This window comes from Lactuca sativa, chromosome 3 (genome assembly GCF_002870075.4).
Source record: "Lactuca sativa cultivar Salinas chromosome 3, Lsat_Salinas_v11, whole genome shotgun sequence".
Lineage (NCBI taxonomy): Eukaryota > Viridiplantae > Streptophyta > Magnoliopsida > Asterales > Asteraceae > Lactuca > Lactuca sativa.
In genome coordinates this window covers 266071116-266092441 of record NC_056625.2, presented here as the reverse complement: position 1 = coordinate 266092441, position 21326 = coordinate 266071116, and the positions used below count along the sequence as shown (strand labels likewise).

At 31.6% G+C, this 21326-nt stretch overlaps 1 protein-coding gene across 2 annotated transcripts; it reads left to right on the top strand.

The window, feature by feature from the left end:
- Nucleotides 1-1203: 1203 nt before the first annotated feature.
- Nucleotides 1204-20989, top strand: LOC111919146 (cellulose synthase-like protein G3). Of its 2 annotated transcripts, XM_023914761.3 has the most exons (8): nt 1206-1983; nt 11346-11435; nt 18007-18123; nt 18219-18428; nt 18619-18721; nt 19571-19749; nt 19911-20258; nt 20375-20989. In XM_023914761.3, exons 1-8 carry the CDS (start codon nt 1264-1266, stop codon nt 20924-20926), a joined length of 2319 nt encoding a protein of 772 aa, XP_023770529.1. In that variant the 5' UTR covers nt 1206-1263; the 3' UTR covers nt 20927-20989. The 2 variants fall into 2 exon arrangements, with proteins under 2 accessions (XP_042756349.1, XP_023770529.1); XM_042900415.2 differs by lacking the exons at nt 18007-18123; nt 18219-18428 and having other exon boundaries at nt 1204-1983.
- Nucleotides 20990-21326: the final 337 nt, after the last annotated feature.

Here is a 21326-nt window from a genome sequence, read left to right as displayed (position 1 = left end):
ATACAAAAGATCAACAAAATGAGATCTTTATTGGTCATGTCGTAACTTCAATATGGACCAACACCTTATTGAATTAAAGTCCTTAAACAATTAAGGTTCCAAACCCAACTCTTTCAGAAGCTAAAAGGGACCCTAAAGGCCCATAAAAATGTTTACTTTATGGTCATGCATGCACCCTGCATGTCGTTAATCCATTCTAGGTCAAATATAGAAATATGATACCAAACTCTAATGCATGACTCCAATACTTCACCAACTTCTAGATCCGGACCATATGATGCTCAAATGACCCTTAGAATCCTTAAAGTTGCTAACGTTATGGGTCTTCTCCAGTCAAGCTTGGTTAATCATGAAGGAGTAGGAGAAAAACCTAGATCTAGCCATATAATGCAATAAAGTTTAAGCCTTTGACACTTACAAAGGTCCAACAGTAAAAAGATATGATGATGATGATACTTCTTTACAAACTCCACCACTACGATACTTCTTTTCCTTCTTCTCTTCTTTTTCAAGCTAGCAAGTGCACCAAAAATGGCTAAGGATCTCTAAGTAGATTATAATTAGGGTTTCTGGAGATTAGAAAGTGAGGGAGGCCGAGGATAAGCTACCCTAGCCTCATCATTCCATTAAATACTCAAAAAAATTAGGGTTTTTGGTCCTCAGGAGGTTCTCACAATGTGACCAATAATAGCCCATGTCGTGACACCAAAAGAAATGCGAGTCAACGATCAATGCTGACTCACAACGTGACTAGTCATAACTCACGTCGTGACCCATTTCCAAGATGCAAAAATACTTGAAATTTAGTATCTACGAGATATGAATCTTACGCCTAAATTAAAATCTTGGCTACGTCCCTGTGAGTTGTTTTTTTATCTTATTTTTAGTTTGTCTAAGATTTAAAAGTGATTTAATGTGATGATATATATATTTTTAGTTTATTATGGTTATTATATAAATGACCATTTTGTATATTTATATTTTATAACATTTATTAAAGAAATAATAATTTATTATCTTTAAACAAGAGATAAAATAGTTATATAAATTCAGACAGTATATCCGGTTAAAAAAAACAATATTTATATCAACAATGTTTTATGACTTCAGTTATTATTATCAATTCAATATATTTTATAAATATATCCAGTCTAAGAAAAACAATATTTATATCAACAATGTTTTATGAATTAAACTATTATTATCAATTCAATATACTTTATAAATTCCAAAAAAAAAAAAAAAAAACGCCTAACTTTCCTTATGTTATTTGCTTTCTACTTCTATATTATGAATTACAACTACATTATAAATAGCCACGAGACTCGTGAAAAAGAGCAAAACCATTATCAACGTGGCAACATGGCTCTTCAAACACACTCCGCCTCCCATCCTCTCAACCTCTGTCATGTAAAAACAAGAACCCTAATCATCAACAGATTATACATATTCTCTCACTCCATAGCTATAGCCTTCCTCATCTACTACAGAGCTTCCTCCATTCGTACTCTAATAGACACAAAAACACAACCACTCATCCCCCACCTCTTAATTTTCATCGCAGAACTCACTCTCTCCTTCATTTGGATTCTCAGCCAGTCTTTCCTATGGCGACCAGTCATTCGAACTGTGTTCCCAGAGAGGTTGCCGGAGGACGAACAACTTCCACCCATCGACGTGTTCATATGTACTGCAGATCCGGAGAAGGAACCGCCTCTTGGGGTTATGAACACAGTTGTCTCCGCCATGACTTTGAATTATCCGGCAAGGAAGCTTACTGTTTATCTTTCGGATGATGGGGGGTGTCCCGTCACTTTGGAAGCCATGAGCGAGGCTTGGAGGTTTGCTAAGATATGGGTGCCGTTCTGCAAGAAGTATGGTGTTAAGATAATTTGTCCGGAGGCTTATTTCGCCGAAAGAGGAGTTGATGACGAGGGTTTGGTGTATAATGATGAGTTTGCAGCTGAGAAAGTTAAGGTTAAGGTTCGTATGTTTCCTTTTCTACACATTTCCTCTACTTTTATTTGTGTTTTCCATCTATTAAAACGGTGTATATCAAATTTATATATAATATAAGTGCAGATGTATTTAATATAAGGTAGTTATATAACGAAAGATTTTATGAAAGTAAAAGCAGCTGTAGAAAAAGATTAAATCGGTAAAAATAATTGAGCTCAAAGTGTAAATTAATTGATTCGTCTTCGTAAACGGAATTAAAATAAATAAATAAATAAATAAATAAATAAATTAATAAAACAACAACAACAAACAGAAATGTCATTGTGTGAATAGTATGTCATTATAATGTTTCAACATATTTTATAAGCGACTAATTAATAAATATTTTTAACGAAATTAGTTTTTTTAAAAACATTAAGAAGCATATTATTAAATGTTTTTTCACGTATATTATTTTAAATTCTATTTTTGTGGCAAGATTCGTTTTCTCTTTGTGAAATTAGATTTTTTGACTTTTATTTTGTATTTTATTTTTTGTAAACTGTTTGGACCGCGATTGATATAGCATTTTGCCGTATAAATAATTTTGCAATATTTGTTTTATGAAGAAAGTGAATATAGTAAAATGAAATATAAAAAAGGGTAAATTACACGAGTGCTTATTGTGGTTTACCGTAATCTACGCGATTGGCCACTAACATTTTTTTTTAGTTCGGACCGTAACTATATAATAAATTTTTTTTTTTTTTTTCTTTCATGTTTGATCCTTACCACTTTTAAAAAGACTGTTTTATCAGATTATTTTTATAATTAAAATTGTTTTTTTTTATTAACAATTTATGTTTGTTATTATTTATAATATTATTATTATTATTAAAAACTGATAAAATATATGTGGTCCACCTTCACCACTATTCAACCCACCCCTACAGAACACAAGCTTTACAAGTGAGGGGTCGAAACAATATAAACTAGGGGTGTAAACGAGCAGAGTCGAGTCCGAATCTGATCAAGTTCGAGCTTGGCTCGTTTAATTTGAGGAAGCTTGAGCTCGATTCAAGCCTTAAAATGAAGCTCGAGCTCGGGTCGTGAACAATTTAGTTAGCTCGCGAGCCTAAACGAGCTTAAACTAGCCTCTCTCTCTCTCTCTCTCTCTCTCTCTCTCTATATATATATATATATATATATATATATATATATATATATATATATATATATTTGTGTGTGTGTGTGTTTGTATGTGTAGGCTCGTATAGGCTCGCGAGACCACTAATTGAAGCTCGGCTCGAGCTAGTGTAATAAACGAGCTTTATATTTAGGTTCGAGCTCGGCTCAAGCTCGTTTAGTTTGATCTCGAGTCGAGATTTTAACGAGTTGATCCCGAGTAGTTCATAAGTAACTCTGCTCACTTACACCCATAATATAAACTAATTTGGTTTACAACTTTAAAAGGTCTTTCAAACATCTAAATTTCACTATTATCATGATCATTTCATATCGATTAATTATTGTTTCTTTATATTACTAGTTATTTGAGTGGCAGATGTATTTAATATCCATCCTTGTCATTATCTAATCTATAATGCTCAAAAATAATAAATAAAAAGTATAATTTTGTGAGAAATAAATTACGTTTACAATTATTTTATATGGCTTATAGATTTTAATACTATTGGATACAATATGGTCTTATTACAATAATTTTGTTTTAATCGTTTTTATTTAACATCCTAAAAATCAAGGTAAAATTTTCATTTTTCAAAACCAAACTACAAACCATAAATGTTTACAAAACTTAGTTTCCGACAGCATAAAGCAGTACAGCCTCAACCCACCCACACTCTGTCGACGTACATAAAAAAAATAAACATATAACTAGCAGATTCATGTAATCATACAGACTAAGCAGTTATCACGGTCAAAATTTCAATATTAGTCACATGCCGCTATTTGAAATTGTGGTTATCCTGGTGATATGGCGGTGGTATAACGGGTTTTTTAATATTATGTATAATTTATATTTATATATTTATAAAAAATTTATGTATTAGAGCATTAATATTATATAGAATTAACTTCATAAAAAATCATATAAAGACATTACATAAACCATATATATAATATTCTATTATAGTAATATGGAAACTAAAAAGTATCAAAGTATCATTACAACTCAAGTCGTTCGTAGTTTCTAAGTACAAAAAGAGACGAGAAAGAGAAGTTGTCATTTGTTGCTTTGTAGTTTGTAATTAACTAAATTTATTATTTGGACTTATTAAAACAAAATGTGTAGTGGACGAATTAAAAAAATATTGATTTAATATTGAAATAGCCCACAACCGGTTTTTTCTTTGTCAAAGTAGCTTGATGTGTAAGAAATTGTAAAAGCGGGTGTAGCTTTGTTATAGCGCTGATAGGGTTCGCGGTAAATAGCGATCAATAGTGATGATAATATCGCTACCGCTATTCATAAATGCTATTTCAAAACAGTGGTTTAGTACATTTGTAAAACGTTATAGCACCGTTATAGCACGCTATTGATAGCATAGCATACAGATATACCAATCTAACATATAGTCAATATATCATCATCCTATATACCAGGATACATAACCTAATGGGCTATCATTGATACATTCGACCCGTGAGTAGAGTGAGGAGAAACTCACTGCACGATTAGGAAAATAGTTAAACTGAATACTGCTCCAACTAACGGATTTACGGGTCACCTGTACAACACACAAGGACCAAGCCTCAATCTACTATTCAAAATGTTCCAAATGACCTAAAGTCAAACTCGGTCAAAGTCAATGTCAAAGTCAACTCCAGCTAGTCGCCACGTCGTGGCTGCTAGTCGACAAAATAGATGGGTCTTGACTCAGTCGCTATGCCATGGCAACCTAAGTTATGATGTGGGGACTAGTCTGGATAGCTTAAACCATTAAGCCATTTTCCCCCCAACTTCAAGAACTCCAAAGCTCAAATTTGGTCCTTCCCATGGTCTTGATGGATAAAGATTTTAACTTTAACCCTCAAGACGTCTCAATAAGTCAAGATCCCAAACCCTAACTCTTTAATGATAACTAAATGAATCAAGACTCTTATTAAGCACATAATCCTTAGAGTAGCACCTCCAAAGCTTCCAGAATGACTCCTTACTCCTAATAAGCCTTAAAAATCGTGGCTTTATGGACATGCATGTCCAATGCATGTCATTTCCATTTTAGGTCAAAATATGAGCTTAAAGGCTTAAACTTGAACACAATATAAAAGAATCCATAGATTTTCAGATCTGGAACATATGATACTAGAATGATCTGACAAATCCTATAAGTTGCCATCTGGACCTTTATAAGTCCTCAAGATCCAACCTTTATTTTGTTTACCCTTAGGTCTAGTCCTTTTGTCCCTAATATATTTTAGAATGAGAAATTGGATGGTTGAATTTCATAAAGTTGCTAACTTTATGAGATTACACCATCCAATTTCCCATATTAAAATATATTAGGGACAAAAGGATTAGACCTAAAGGTAAACAACATAAAGGTTGGATCTTGGGGACTTACAAAGGTCCAGAAAATGTGTACAAGGTTGGTGAGTAGATTTGCTTGCTGGAACCAAGCTCAAAGATGCATTCTCTTTCTTTAAATGACACCAAAACACACAAGAACTTTAAAGGTTAGAAATAGAGGCTGGGTTTATGATTTTTTTTGGGAAAGGTTGAAAGGGTGATGAAGGTTGAATGATCATGAAACCCTAGCCTTAATGTTATTTATATAGGGATCAAAACCAAAAAATTGGGGTTTTTCATTAAAAACACCTGCCACGTCATGACACTTATGGCCACACTGTGGCGAGTCATTAAATCCCGCAATCTAAAAAATTTTCCCACACCACGACGTGGCCACCCAAATTTAAGTTAATATATTGTAAGATCGGATTAATACCTGGAATAGATGTTACATTTAAATATTTTCAAAGTTAATTATATTTGTAACCAGTGTCCCTGTGATTCTATAGGTTGGTATTTTCTTTCCTTAATTTTTTGAACTCTTCTATAACATAATAATAGAGATCATATCATATTTTGAGACACACTTAACATAGATAACCTTAATACATAGTAGTTAAACGTTAGTAGTCCAAAAAGATAGGGAGCCATGGCCTCTCTAGGGCCCTTAAGGGTTCCGCCCATACCACTACCGTTCACCTTCTTATTCAGGTTCACCACCACCATTATCTTTGTCTTTTTTGGTAAGACCAACAACAAACCATCACTAACCCTTTTTCCTGAAGCAAATCACTGAAAAATCAATGCAAGAACCAAGTCTTAACAAAATTACCACTAAATATGAATCAAATCGAAGAAGAAAACTGGAAAATAGGAAAACTAACCACCATATCTAAACCAAACCTTAAGAAAACCAAACCAGAAACAACATTTTAAGCAGACACCGGAGATATGTGAAATAGAACATAGTTGATGGCATCTTCCGACAAAATCGACAACTCTGATGGATGGTAAATTACATGAATGGTGCACCAAAAAGCAAAAAGGTCATCTTAACCCACTTCATCTGAGAATAGCTAAACCTGTCGGCTCTCACCCTATTTCCTCGTTTCATCCACTCACCCCTGCCATCACCTTTCGTTTCCTTTTCAACATCGGGATGCAGAAACAAAAACATCCAAAAAAAAATTGGTGACTGGTCCTCGTTCGTGTTCTTCTACTGGTGTATCGATGACCACCAGTTTCCTCATTCTTCATTCTCATTCAAGCCAGTAGATTTTGATTTATGAACAAAACATGAAAACGAACTATATCCAACTCTAACGGTCTTCAGATCTGGGGTTTTTCTAAAAACATCTGGAAATGGTACTCTAACGGCTTGGAGTAGCTCATACTCATATAAACCATGGTTAAGGCTATGATCCAACTAAAAAATTCATAACTTAGAAAAGTGATGTCATAATCTAATTATAAATTTTATAAAGGTGTGTAAATAACGATTACCAATTCCACCAAACGAAATCTGAAAGAAATTAAGTTAAGTGAAATTCCTAGATCTTTTGAGATTCATTGAAACTATTCAATGACATGTTTTATCTCAGTTTATGCTCTTCCATTGTGACTACGATACCGATGATTACAAACAAGATGTGAATAACCATGCAAATTAATTTGGCACTCTCGATGCCATTTATTATCTTAATGTGTTGATTAACAACACGAGCTCTATTAATCAATGATAATTTTCGAGATGCCTATCGTTACTCTTTATGGTCACCATTAGTGTGTCGGTTAACCACAGATGCTCTACTAACTACTATAAAGTATAAAGTGCAATTTCATGGGATAGCATACAAATTCACACTTTTCCTAAAGTAGCTAAGATTTGGATTAAAAAAAAAACAGTTCAGTTACTTTTAATAGCATTATAATTTTAATGAGGATTAATTTGTCCTATCAAACTCGTTTGAATCAAACCCGTTCAACTAACGACCATCCACCATACAAGAGAGTGGTGGTTAAGAGTGAATACTCAATGACGGTCATTTTATAGGCCACTTCCTTAAACTCCCCTTATAGTATGGCTTCGTGAATGAGAGTTACTAGCGATTCGACTGACTTAGTCTTATACATATAGTAATGATTAAGATTTTGATTTTACATATACTATAAGGTGTATTTTTAAACTTTTCAAAATACTATGTTTATAATTAAATTTAAAAAACTAATAAATAATTTAAAATTAAAAATAAGCCAAATGATTTAATATTTATATGTTAATTAACATTTAATTAAAAATATTAAATTATCTAATTAAATTAAACAATTAATTTAATCATAATCCTTAGCCTCTAAATTTTCGAAAATATGGTATAGAATTTATTACAATTTTAAATTATCTCTTTCTTAGGCAAGTAAAATGATAATTACCAAAATTTGAAAAAACTTAACAACATACCTAATTTTTGAAAATTGCTTGGGGAAGAAAGTTCGGGTTTTAAAAATCTAACCATAAATTCGAAACTTAGGGTGTAAGGTTAGCGTTTCAAAACCCTAACCCTAATATTGAATTTGAGGCCTTTTAGGGTTTAGTTTCCATAAACCCGAATTTGATCAAATTCAACAATTATAGCAAATTCAATTGAAACAAACCAAACGTTCTGATACCATTGATGAGTTTTTGGTAAAACAAAAACAAATTAAGACCTATGTTTTATTTATTGCACATATAACTATGAACATCAAAAGAAGAACCCTAGAAACTCTAGGTGATTTTCGAAAAACACATAAAAGGGTTTAAGATTACATACCTTATTGTTATTATAGTAAATAACAATGATCATTGACTTGTAGAAGCGTTGGAAGCAAGTACCACAAATGCCATGCCTCTAATGGTTCACACCCAAGCTAGCAAGAATAAGATCAAGGAGAGAGAAGGGAGGAGAGCAAAATTTTGGTCAACCCTTTTAAAAGAAGTGATAGACGAAATATGGGGCTAAGGAGGCCTTTATATAGCTGATGAATCTTGGGGGAAAAGCAATGGTTTAAGGGATAAACCCTATATTCCCTTGCTTGGTGACCAAGCAGCCCAATCCTTTTACCCAAGGGCTTTGGACGAAAATTCTAGGCCTTCCCTAGTAGATTTTGTCCACCTCATCTAATGAGGTTCTAGATCATTCCTTCATAAACTTTCAGTAAATAACCAAACAGTCATTGTACTTTTAATTAATCCAATTAATTTCTTATTAATTATTAATTAAATAATATGATTTCTAATTAAAATATTATTTTCATAACACATTAATAAATTAATATATATATATATATATATATATATATATATATATATATATCAAATTGTCCAATTGGGACCAAATGACCTAGAAAGTTCATGCATCCGGAGCCTACAACATCAAAGTGGGGCCGCTCCTCTTGGGCCTACAATATGAATTGGACCGGCCAATTCTCTTAGCCTACAATGCAAAACATGATCACCTCAACCTAACCAAAATATGTCAAAATATGCAAACAAAAAATAACCAACAAGCACATGTAATCATGATAGATCTATAATTCTAATTGATTACTAAAACATATCAACATCCTAAAATACAAGCACACATACTATATTATAAAATATAGTGATAATACTCACATCACAGACGAAAGTAGAAATCCCTATAACGCGTCGCACGTACTAGTTGATACCACACCCATCTAGAAAAATAAGAATAAATTCACAATCTAAGACATGAACCATAAGGTTTGACCTTAAGTCAACTATATCAAAATACAATGGTCAAATCCTCTTGGGCCTACAATATGAATTGGACCGGCCAATTCTCTTAGCCTACAATGCAAAACATGATCACCTCAACCTAACCAAAATATGTCAAAATATGCAAACAAAAAATAACCAACAAGCACATGTAATCATGATAGATCTATAATTCTAATTGATTACTAAAACATATCAACATCCTAAAATACAAGCACAGATACTATAGTATAAAATATAGTGATAATACTCACATCACAGACGAAAGTAGAAATCCCTATAACGCGTTGCACGTACTAGCTGATACCACACCCATCTAGAAAAATAAGAATAAATTCACAATCTAAGACATGAACCATAAGGTTTGACCTTAAGTCAACTAGATCAAAATACAATGGTCAAAAGTCAATAATTAAGTCACCACGTCATGCGCAGGTAAAGTTTCCAACTTTATCCTTTCTCTAGCCTCTAGAAGCATAGATCTAAAACCTTAACTCAAAAAGGGACCAAATGACCTAGAAAGCTCATGCATGGTTGATTTATGATCAAGATGCAAACATTATGGAACCATAAGGTCCAAGAACTAGCATAGATCTTATCCAAGGTCCTGGAGTTGCTTCAAACTCCAAGGATTCATTTCCAAAAGCCAAAAAGTGACTTAATCACACCATAAGCGACTCCTAGAATAGAAATGTATGAACTTTATACCTTCTCGGGCCTAAGGGTTGAAGTAGAAGCATTCCTTAATCAAAAACAAGTCAGTCTACAGGCTTGAATCACCATCTCCTTCTTTAAGGAACCTTGAAAGGCCAAGAACACATACATTTCTCACCAAGAGCACACATAGACACACATACACACTATGGTTTCTCTCTAAGTGATGGAGGTTGGAGTTTAGAGGAAACCATAGACATAATGTTGTTTAAATAGTGATCAAGACTCAAAATTAGGGTTTCTCATTCTGCCGCCACCACATCATGGTCATTGCATGACCACGTCGTGGTGATTAAAATGTGCGTTCCTTAATGGAGTGCTACCACGTCGTGTTGAGCCTCATCACCACATCATCATATTCCTAAATACAATAAACTGTCAAAATTAAATTGGTTGGGTCTCAAGAGCAATACATGAAATAGATGTTATAGTTTTGTAAAAATAACTTAGGCTATGCCTCATGCCATGGAGTCATTACGGGCGAACTTTAATGCCACAACTCTTGGATATGTGTTGAGTCCTTGCTTTGACAAACATTATATTCCAAATAAAAAACATTTTTGGGAACAAGAAATGTCACATGCATGAGTTATTTTGAAATATTATTATTTCATATTACATAATAAATCGATACTAAAATAATTATGTATATTTATCTCTTTTAGAGTAAGGTGAAGGTGACAAAAGTGTTATATCATTAATTTTGACCGTCATCAAAGGGAAAATGATTTATTTATTGGGTTTGTTGGATATTTGTCATTTATTTTGCAATCAAGAATGATTAGTCGATTACTATATAATTAATCTTGTATTATTGTTTATTTGTTTTATGTGCTTAATTATGGTAAGAAATGAAATTTGCTTTTAAATTATTATGCATTTGACTCATATGGTTGATGATTAAGACATAAATAGATAAAATAGCTGAAACAAGCGTTTCATTTCGTTTTCATTAGTTTAAAATCATGTTTATAAACTATCATATAAATAATAATTTGAAATATCACTATACAAGTTGTTGAGAAATCCATTTTATCACATTTTGTTAAAAACATGCTTACTTTGTCCTATAAATATAAATCATTAACCCTATATTTCTAATTATCAATCTCAATTTTACATCTTTAAAATCGCAAACTATTTCTTTCCTTACATTTCTTAACAAATAAACACATATGTCGAAAATTCTCATATCAATGGTGAGTTATGTGTTTGGTATCACATACAGAATATCCAACACTTATTGTCTGTTCGTATTCCTGGATACTTATGTAAGAGTTTATGTATGGTCTTCAAGCAAGTATTGGCCTTGTCTTGATTTTTAAATTGATATGAAAACAAAATATATTGAGATTGTGGAATTTTGTTGCATGCGTGATGTAGGGAGAATATGAATCTTTTGCTCATAAAGTGACTAAGATATCAGAAAGTGAAAGATGCAGATCAAACAAGGACCATTCTTCTGTTGTTGAGGTAATGTGGATTTCTTTTGATTTCAAAGATGCTTTTATATCTTTCAATATATTATTCTATATTATCTTATGAACTTTCTTGCTACATTTTTTCTTCTACAAATCAATTACTAATATACGACTAGTTCTAAATGCTTAATTTCTTGATTATTATTTACTTATTTTTAGAATTTGTATCAATCAAGTAGATGTCAAGTCTGTCGAAACTCAATATATTTCATATTTATTATGGTAATTAAGATTTAAGACATTAGTTCTTTTATTTAGTTAAAACATTATAGATACATACTAGCATACATGATGGTAATTCGGTAAACTTTGTGTTGTCGTTTGTAATTATCCATTATTAGTGATAGTTTTGGTAATTAATTGTAACTAGCAATTAGTTTAATAATGTTTTCTATTGTAATCATTTTAATTTGGAAGCTTTTTCTTGGATAGTATTTATCTGCAAGTTTACATATATCAGATATCTCAAGTTCTTCCATGTTTGATCAATTAGTAATATTGTGTTAGAGGTTAAATAGGATGTATTGCTAATTATCACTCAATCATTCTCGATCGTTGTTTTGCCTTTTGGTTTCTCTGGGTTTACAAAACACTACTAGAAAACAAAGGCTTTAGCTACAACACAATTTGTAGGTATACAACAATACCTACAGAATTGCTACAGAAAAAGGTTTATAGCATAAATGCCAGTAGGTAAATTTTACCTATGGTTAATGTTTGGGGTTGTGCATGTTTTGTTTAGTTTTAGTCTCACAAATATTCAAAAGTAAAGATCATTTTCGTGTGTGTTATTTCATTGGTTATGGTATTGAGCACAAATGATATCGATGTTGGGATCTTATCTCTAAACAATTTCGTATTACCTGCTATATCACTTTCTAGAAATACAAGTACTCTCTCTCTCTCTCTCTCTCTCTCTCTCTCTCTCTCTCTCTCGATAACTGAGTCATATGATTAATGACTCTCTCTCGACTCTCTAGGAATACAAGTACTCTCTCTTTCTCTTGATAATTGAGTCATATGATTAATGAAAAAGGAAAATTATAAGGTTCTTGATAAAACCATAAAATCAAAAAACAAGAAGGAGAATATAAAGGTTTGCTAACCTAAAATGGCTAAATACAAAAGGAGCTCAAAACAAGTAGGCTTATAATAAACATGGGCTAACATATATATATATATATATATATATATATATATATATATATATATATATATATATATATATATATATATATATATATATATATATATATATATATATATATATATATATATATATATATATATATATGCCCTGGCAGCTGATTCTTCCACTGATTTTTTTTTATTCTTCCACATAATATGTTAGTTAATGGACGATTATACCCTTTATTTAAATATTATTATATAGTGTATTTTACATTTAAATGTGAAGTATTACACGTCCTTTTTAAGCTCTTCATTTCCTCACAAAGCTCCTTCATCCTGAGGCACTGTAGTCTTCAGTTGGTTTTCAAAAGACCAATAAGTTTTGCAGTCTTCTTCCATGTATATGCATTTGAAAGAATGAAATGCAGTGATCGGAGAGTCCACGTATCTTAACACGACTGGTTAGAAACACATTCTGGTCTCTCAACTTTAAAGTTTATACTCTCCAGGAAGAACGTCCCTCAGGAACCCATTGATCTACACCTAAAATTATTTACCGAGAAGACTCTCCTCGAGAACACCATCATCGGAGCCCTAGAATACTATCACACAAACTTCATAAATTATTTCAAAACTAATTTCTAGTCCGATCGACCCTGTAATGTCACACACATTCCCGTCGAAAAACTCATGTTACTTCAACACCTGTGTAATTGTAATGCAGTTGAGAATATGGAGAAAAAGGAAACGACAATCAGAACATCGAAAAGTGGGTGGAAATCAAAAGGAAGCGGGGGGAGGATCTACAACTAGGTTCGTTAGCCAAGAATATTGAACCGATTGATCATCGGTGGAAAAACATGGGTGCACAGAAGGGAAAATGTGACGAACAATTTCCAGTCACTACATTCTGTTCAGATGAGTTTATTACATTGCAACATTAGAGGAGGAAGATTAAGCGTGTCGGGTTTATACGTTAAAAGAGAATCAAATCAATTCCTAAAAAATGTTGGAATAATTAAAATGCACTGTAAGGGGGCATAATAGCGAGTTATTAACAAAAAATATGCGGATCGATAAAAATAAGCTGTAGATTTACTAGCTCCCATATGTCCTTAGGGAATATATATATATATATATATATATATATATATATATATATATATATATATATATATAGAGAGAGAGAGAGAGAGAGAGAGAGAGAGAGAGAGAGAGTATACATTTTCTAATTTGTAATGTTGGATTTTTAATCTTTTAGTTGTTAAATAACAATATTTTTATCTATTAAAGTTATGTAAAATAGTTTTCTTAGCCTAAAACATAGCATTTTTTATCAAAAAAAAATCAATTTTATGCTTATAAAACGGGGGAAAGGGAGCGGTATTGGGGTGATAAATGTATTTAGAGGTGGGAATGGGGGGTTCGGGGGCAGCAACAGGGTGTGGGCAACAACTGATTTCGGGGGCGGGGTGTGGGCAACAACTGATTTCGGGGGCGGGGTGGGGGCAGCTATTTCCACTCCTGTAGATATCCGTAACTGCAACAAACTAGCAGAGGCAACAAATCAAATTATAGAGAAAGCAAACGACAAAAACCAAACCATTAGAAATCCGACCAGTGGAAGCAGCAAACGAACCAACAATCACAGGCGAACAACTACAGTAACCCTAATATTAGGATAATTAAGCTATATGATTAATGAAAGAGGAAGATTACAAGGTTCTTGATGAAAGCATAAAACCAAAAATCAAGAAGAAGGGGAATATAAAGGATAGCTAATCCTAAAGGGCTAAAGACAAAAGGAGCTCAAAACAAGTGGACTTAAATATATATATATATATATATATATATATATATATATATATATATATATGTGTGTGTGTGTGTGTGTGTGTGTGTATTCCTATTCTAATATAAGAATAAGTTTATTCTCTATTTGTCATGTGTAACCCTATTAAGCCTCCTAACGAATGTTATGCCGCTTGTCAACCTATTTATTCTTCATTTTAAATTTCAAATTTCAAATTTCTTACTCTAATTACATTAAATTAATAACATTAGAATAAAAATAAGAATAAAATTAATACAAATTATAAGGTGATATAATTTCACATGTTTATTTAAATCAACTATTATTATTTTATATAACTAAAAAGTATCATTTAATTAATAATTTATTTAAAATAATTGATTAATAATTTTAAGTTTTTAATATAATAGTTTAATTAATGTGTAACTGTAGTTCCCATGAGTTATAAACTAACATATATATATATATATATATATATATATATATATATATATATATATATATATATATATATATATATATATATGTATTCTAACATCTCTCTCCCGTCATCCCTCCCTCTCTTAATCCTATTTACAATCACATTTTATCTCTCTTTACCTTACAACGACATTAGTTTCACTAGATTCATTCCCATTTGATTCAATCTTTCTAGATTTATTATATTTTCGTTTGTTAAACTATCTTGAACCTCCAATACAACTTCTAAACACATCTCTATGACATATCCTTTATCTACGAATCCTACTTAGACTACATCATCTAAACCAAATTATTATGATTGCATAAGGCACATTCCCTATTGGCTTTGTGATTTTTATTGCTACCCTATCTTATTGTCTAATCATGATTAAGTAAGACATAATCCTTATACCCTTCATCATTTAAGTTTGTAGCCTCTTTGTGATTGTTGAATCTCGTCGCTGAATGCTCAATGGAAAAATAATCCCTTTCTTAATGGTGATCTTGGTGAGAAAGTATGAATGCCCCCTCCAAGTTTTGTTGCTCACTCTTAATATGTTTTAGAATTTCGAAAAACAATTTCTTGTCTTAACAAGTACCACAATGATAGCGTAGAAAAATCTCAACACTGCTCTCACATATATTGCTTTCTCATTGAGTCAGAATGTGTATATACTTTGCACGTGTACCACATATTTGTATTACATTTTATTATTACTCTATGTTAATGATATAATTATTATATAAGATGATAGTTCCAATATTATAAAGCTAAAATCATCCTTTTATTTTTTTTCTTTGAAATACATCTCACGTTAGCTATCTATTCAAGGCTTATGGATAAGGAAGTGAATTTCCAAACCACTTAAGTTGAAAAGTAACTTTATTATTATGAGTGATGTTTCTCTTATAACCCAACTATCTACCTTACTTTTGTTGGTGAGTTTAGTGTCACAATGTCATCTTAAGTAACTGGAACTAACATGTGAGCTAAGAGGTTTCATGATTTGTACTCTAAAACATGTACGGGGTTGTGCGGTGTGCACGCATGTATAAGATCGAGTCAGAAGCCGGTTCGACGACTAGTCGGGGGTCCGGGGTTTCCAAAAGGGCAACGCCCCTTTGGTGGGGTCTAAGGGCAGCGCCCCTAGCGGGGTCCAAAGGGCAGAGCCCCTGGCCGGGGTCCCGCTAATCGTGTTTAGTATTACTTGCTTCCAAAGCAACTAATGAGGGCTCAACCCATTGAAACCAAAATCATGTTTAGTATATAAACAATTCTTTCTTTCCAGATGGGGCTCTTTTCTGAGCTCTCGTTTTTCATTACACATTCACAGAACCCTTTAGCATATTAGCTTACGTTTTCTGTGCCTAGAAACGTAAGTGTCCGCTTGGATTATCTTAGGCTGAATTTCTTTTAACCTAGACATAGGGTAGAAATATCAGTTCGGAAAGTGATATTACGATTCAAGCTGGTATCCAGATCTCCACTACAAATCCTAAGTTTTCCAACAACATTTACACGAGTTGATCTTGTTTATGTTGTACAAATGGTCCCTGGTTTATGGAAGGGCCTGATCTTGATCAAAACCAACCATCCTTCATGTCTTTCAATACGTTAAGGTTAAAATGGTCCATATGCTTTATTTTTCATACAGATCATCACTTCTTCTATTTAGAAACATTCTCATATAGAGATTGTGATGGTGAGTTGAGTGGCATATAGTCTACTACATTGTTATTGTTTTCATCTTGGTTATTCAGTTACATGGTGAATGACTAAGAAACACTTTGGCCACATTAGGTATTGATTACATGAGAGCTCCATAGCCCTTCCCGGATTACTATTTTGCAACATAAAAAACTGTATTTTGATTTTATATAAAAATGCAACATGCTGTAGCTCATGTTAGGTTCTTCTTAAACCTAACCGAGACCATTACAAACATTCATAGTTTTTTTTGAACAACAAACAAAAAATTTTTGTAATCAATGCAAAATAAGGAGCTAGTCCTAAAAACAATAGTTAAAAGAAATTAACGGAAGGTGTTAGAATTTAATAAAAACAAAAATCTTGTCAAAACAAAGAATAAGATATATCATCCTTTCTCATTTGACTCACCGGACAAATAAAGCGTTTACAATTAGTAGGTTAAGTTGACTAGTTCAACCCATTATATACCACTTTGTTGTCACCTTACCAAATATTTTTCTTGTTAGATGAGTAATATTTATAAGCTATTAAGGGGAGTTTATTAATACAAATTAAATAGTTGATCATGCCAAGCTTAAATGGTACAAATATTATGGCATAGTATACATACATATAAACATACATTCATAACGTTTTTTAAAACAAAAACTTAATTTATTAAGACACACATATAAGTGCATTAATAAAAAAATCAAGATATATATATATATATATATATATATATATATATATATATATATATATATATATATATATATATATAAACACATCGGAGTGTGCATATACGAACTATTTTTTTTTTTATTTTTTTATTTTTTTTTTATGTTATACGAACTTTTTTTTTTTTTTTTTTTTTTTTTTTTTTTTTTTTTTATGTTATGCACACAGGCACTTATGTTTGTTCACATATGCATGTTAAAATATTCATGTATTTTTTGAGTTTTTTTACAAATATAATTATACGCATGTGTCTTAATGCATTAAGTCTTTTTAATTTCTATGTATGTATATCTATAGGTTTGTCTTGGATAACAATAAATGTAAATTTAGTAAGATACTTATACAAAAATGTTAGTTCGATATCCTATTTTGCAACAAATTAAAAGTACTCTGTTATAAAAATTAAGAAATAATCGGATTTTGTAGCCTCTAAAAAGATATTTGGTATATGAGCTCCCAAATCATTATATATAGTCATAGATAGTGCATTGTTGATGTCTTCTCATGGTGTTATATCTGTAGCTATAACTAATCATGTTTAATTATTTTTGCTTAGGATTATGACATTTTTTTTTTTAATTTTCCTAAAACTTTTGCTACAAAATATTCACTACTGATTGTAAGATTTGTACATGTATTTTTACATATGTATATCATTTTTGCTATAACATTATGTTAGTTTTTATTACCTTGAAGTAAATTGACAAACTAAATTATATTTTGAAGGTGGTAAGTGATGAAATTGTACATACTCAAAGAGAAATGCCTCTTCTTGTCTATGTATCTCGTGAAAAGAGACCTTATCATAACCACCAGTTCAAGGCTGGATCTCTCAATGCCCTCGTACCACTCTATTTCTCTATTTCTCTTTATCTATCTACATATACATGTATAAACAAACCTAATAATAAACTAACATAATGAGCATACATTTGCAGCTTAGAGTGTCAAGTTTAATAAGCAATTCACCATATATCCTAGGCCTGGATTGTGACATGTACTGCAATGATGCAAATTCAGCACGTCAAGCAATGTGTTTCCACCTTGCCCCTATATCTTCCTCTCTAGCTTTCGTCCAATTCCCACAAAGGTTTTATAATATCAGTAAACACGATATCTATGAGAGTGAATTGAGATGTACTTTTAAGGTAAATAAATCTTATCTTAGTGTTTGACAAGTAAAAAAAATTGTAACAATTTCAATGCCAAGATGGAATAGTAATATTCATATTCTATTTGATATGACACACATGCATATATTTTAGTAGAGTTTTAAGTTCTCATTTTCACTTTATTTCATTTTATTCACTAATGGATTTTTTGGTTTATTGAAATTAGACACTCTGGTCAGGAATGGATGGGATCAAGGGGCCTTGTTTATCTGGAACATGTTATTACTTAAAGAGAGAAGCACTCTATATGCATCATTTACCACTAGAAGGTTTGTGCCAATTCATTGTTTCAATTATGAGAATACAAATGAAAAATAATAATTCATGCATGCACACGCACACACACACAAACAATAATTCAGATACTTCCATCTATTGTTATTAGGAAAAGTGAATATTTCTATATAATCGGTTACATAGAGGTTTTGGTATCCTTTCAAAATTCGTTTTAGAGTATTATAAATATTCTTATTCACCCATAATATATTCCTTTCTTACATCGATTATTGTAGCCCCTATATATGATTAATGTGCATTATCTAAGTATTTAGAGATTACATTAATTGATGAAAGAGAGAAATAAGTTAGAGCTAAAAAAAATGAGAAAATTAAGCGTAAATTTATAAACCTATAAATGCCAATATCTATATGTAACCAATTATATGGAAACATTTGTTTTTTCTAGTTACATTAGATGTAAGTTACCGAATTTTGTCGATATTTAGCAACAATGTCGGTAAATTAAAAAAAAAAAAAACATTTTCTGATACCTTTTCACCTGTGACTTTTTTTTATTATAAATTTATAAGGTCAATGAACCAAGTTTTTTTTTTTTTTTTTTTTTTTTTTTTTTTTTTAATTTTATTTTAATATCGATTTATTCATTATCTATAAATTGATATATGTTGGACTTTTATATTAGATCTGTGAAAATGTTTTACTATAATAGATATTTGTTAAATATTTTTGGTCGTTGATATGGTCAACTTGTCATGAATTTACACAAAAAAGGTTATTGAAACATTTCTCCAGTTGTGGATGTTATTATACGTTATATTACACCGACTTCATATCAATTTTGTTAATTGATAATAATAATTTTTTGTGAAATATTCTAGACATAAATTTAAAGGAACTCAAAGAGTGTTTTGGTTCGTCCAATGATTTCCTCAAATCGATGCATCAAAAACACGGTGAAAATATGGATTATGGGAAAGTGCTGAGTGATGTGTTGTTGCAAGAAATTAAGCTTTTGTCCTCTTGTGGATATGAGAATAACACAAAATGGGGAAAAGAGGTAAGAATTTGAATGCAAATTTTGTTAATAGTTAAACATCAGTAAACGTTTTTTTGGAACGACAAAAAAACACTTATTTTATAACTAGAAAAAAGTGAAGGTCTCGCAAATGATTTGCCACCCATAGTTTGACGTACTCTTTTGATGCTATGTTGTTGTAGGTAGGTTTTAGATACTTTTCTGTAGTTGAAGACTACTTCACAAGCTTCAATATGCATTGTAAAAAGTGGATTTCTGTTTATTACATGCCACAAAAACCTGCTTTCTTGGGATCTTGCACGACAAGTTTAAATGATTCTCTTATTCAAGGCACCAGATGGACTGCAGGGTTAATCGAAGTTGCTTTATCAAGGTTCTCTCCTATTATTTACGGACCATCAAGAATGTCTGTTCTTCATAGTTTTTGTTATGCATGGTTGGCTTGCTTTCCTTTTGCTTTCTTACCTTTGTGGATTCTCGCCACCATTCCTCAGCTCGCCCTGCTCAATGACGTCACTGTTTATCCTGAGGTAAGGGAAACAAAGGAATTTCCTACTATTTTTGACATTCCATTATATTTCACAAGAATTAGCTATATGTATATGTCAAGTTCCTTTCTTGATAACCTTTCTTTATTAATATTTAGGTTAAAAGCCCATTCTTCCTTATCTTTTTGTATGTGTTTGTATTATCAAATTTACAACACATGAGGGAGATTCACTCCACCGGAGGTTCCCTAAAAGTATGGAGATATGAACAAAGGACTTGGATGGTAAAGGGAATTACATGTCATCTTTATGGAAGTATGTATGCAATAATGGAAAAACTTGGTGCAAAAGAAGCAAGCTTCCTACCAACAAATAAGGTGGTTGATGATGATCAGGTAAAACTATATGAAAGGGGCATATATAATTTCCAAACATCAAGTATGTTTCTTGTGCCCCTTTGTTCTTTGATCATCCTCAATTTACTAGGATTTCTAATGGGGGTTATTAAAATAGTATTTGAAAGAGACTACATTTACGACATCTCTATACAAACTTTTATCTCATTTTACATCATATCCATGGGTTACCCGGTACTCGAAGCTATGCTATTGAGGAAAGACAAAGGAAGAATAACGACAAGTGTAAGTTGTTATTCATTTGTATTTTCTATATTTATTTTGTTTCTTGGGTCCCTTCTTATTATGTATTAGTTGATTTAAAAAAAACTTTAACATTGGTTCGGTAATAAAATGCACTTAAGTTATTATTGATAATGTATATTGTTGTATTGTGTTTTTGATATGGAGTATGTTATTGATATGCTTCAAATGGAGGCCCCTTTTGGTGGAAAATGACAAGAATGAATCTTGGGAAGGGCTTAGTTACCATCTTAACTTGGGAACAATTTAAAACCAGGTGTAACACCCCGTTTATTAAATAAATAAAAAAATAAAATTAACTAAATAAATAATGAACCCCAGGATGAGAAATGTATCTTTATAGTACTTTATTTGAGGCCTAAATTCATAATAATTTAGGGATGTTATGTGACAACCCGAAATTTTCATTCTGTACAAACTATATCACTTCAATAGAAGTTATAGCAGTCAT

Coding starts and splice junctions, on each gene's coding strand:
- LOC111919146 (XM_023914761.3), top strand. CDS start 1,264: ATGTTATTTGCTTTCTACTTCTATATTATGAATTACAACTACATTATA. Junction 18,429..18,618: donor AATTGAGATGTACTTTTAAG/GTAAATAAATCT, acceptor TATTGAAATTAG/ACACTCTGGTCAGGAATGGA. Junction 18,722..19,570: donor GCATCATTTACCACTAGAAG/GTTTGTGCCAAT, acceptor GAAATATTCTAG/ACATAAATTTAAAGGAACTC.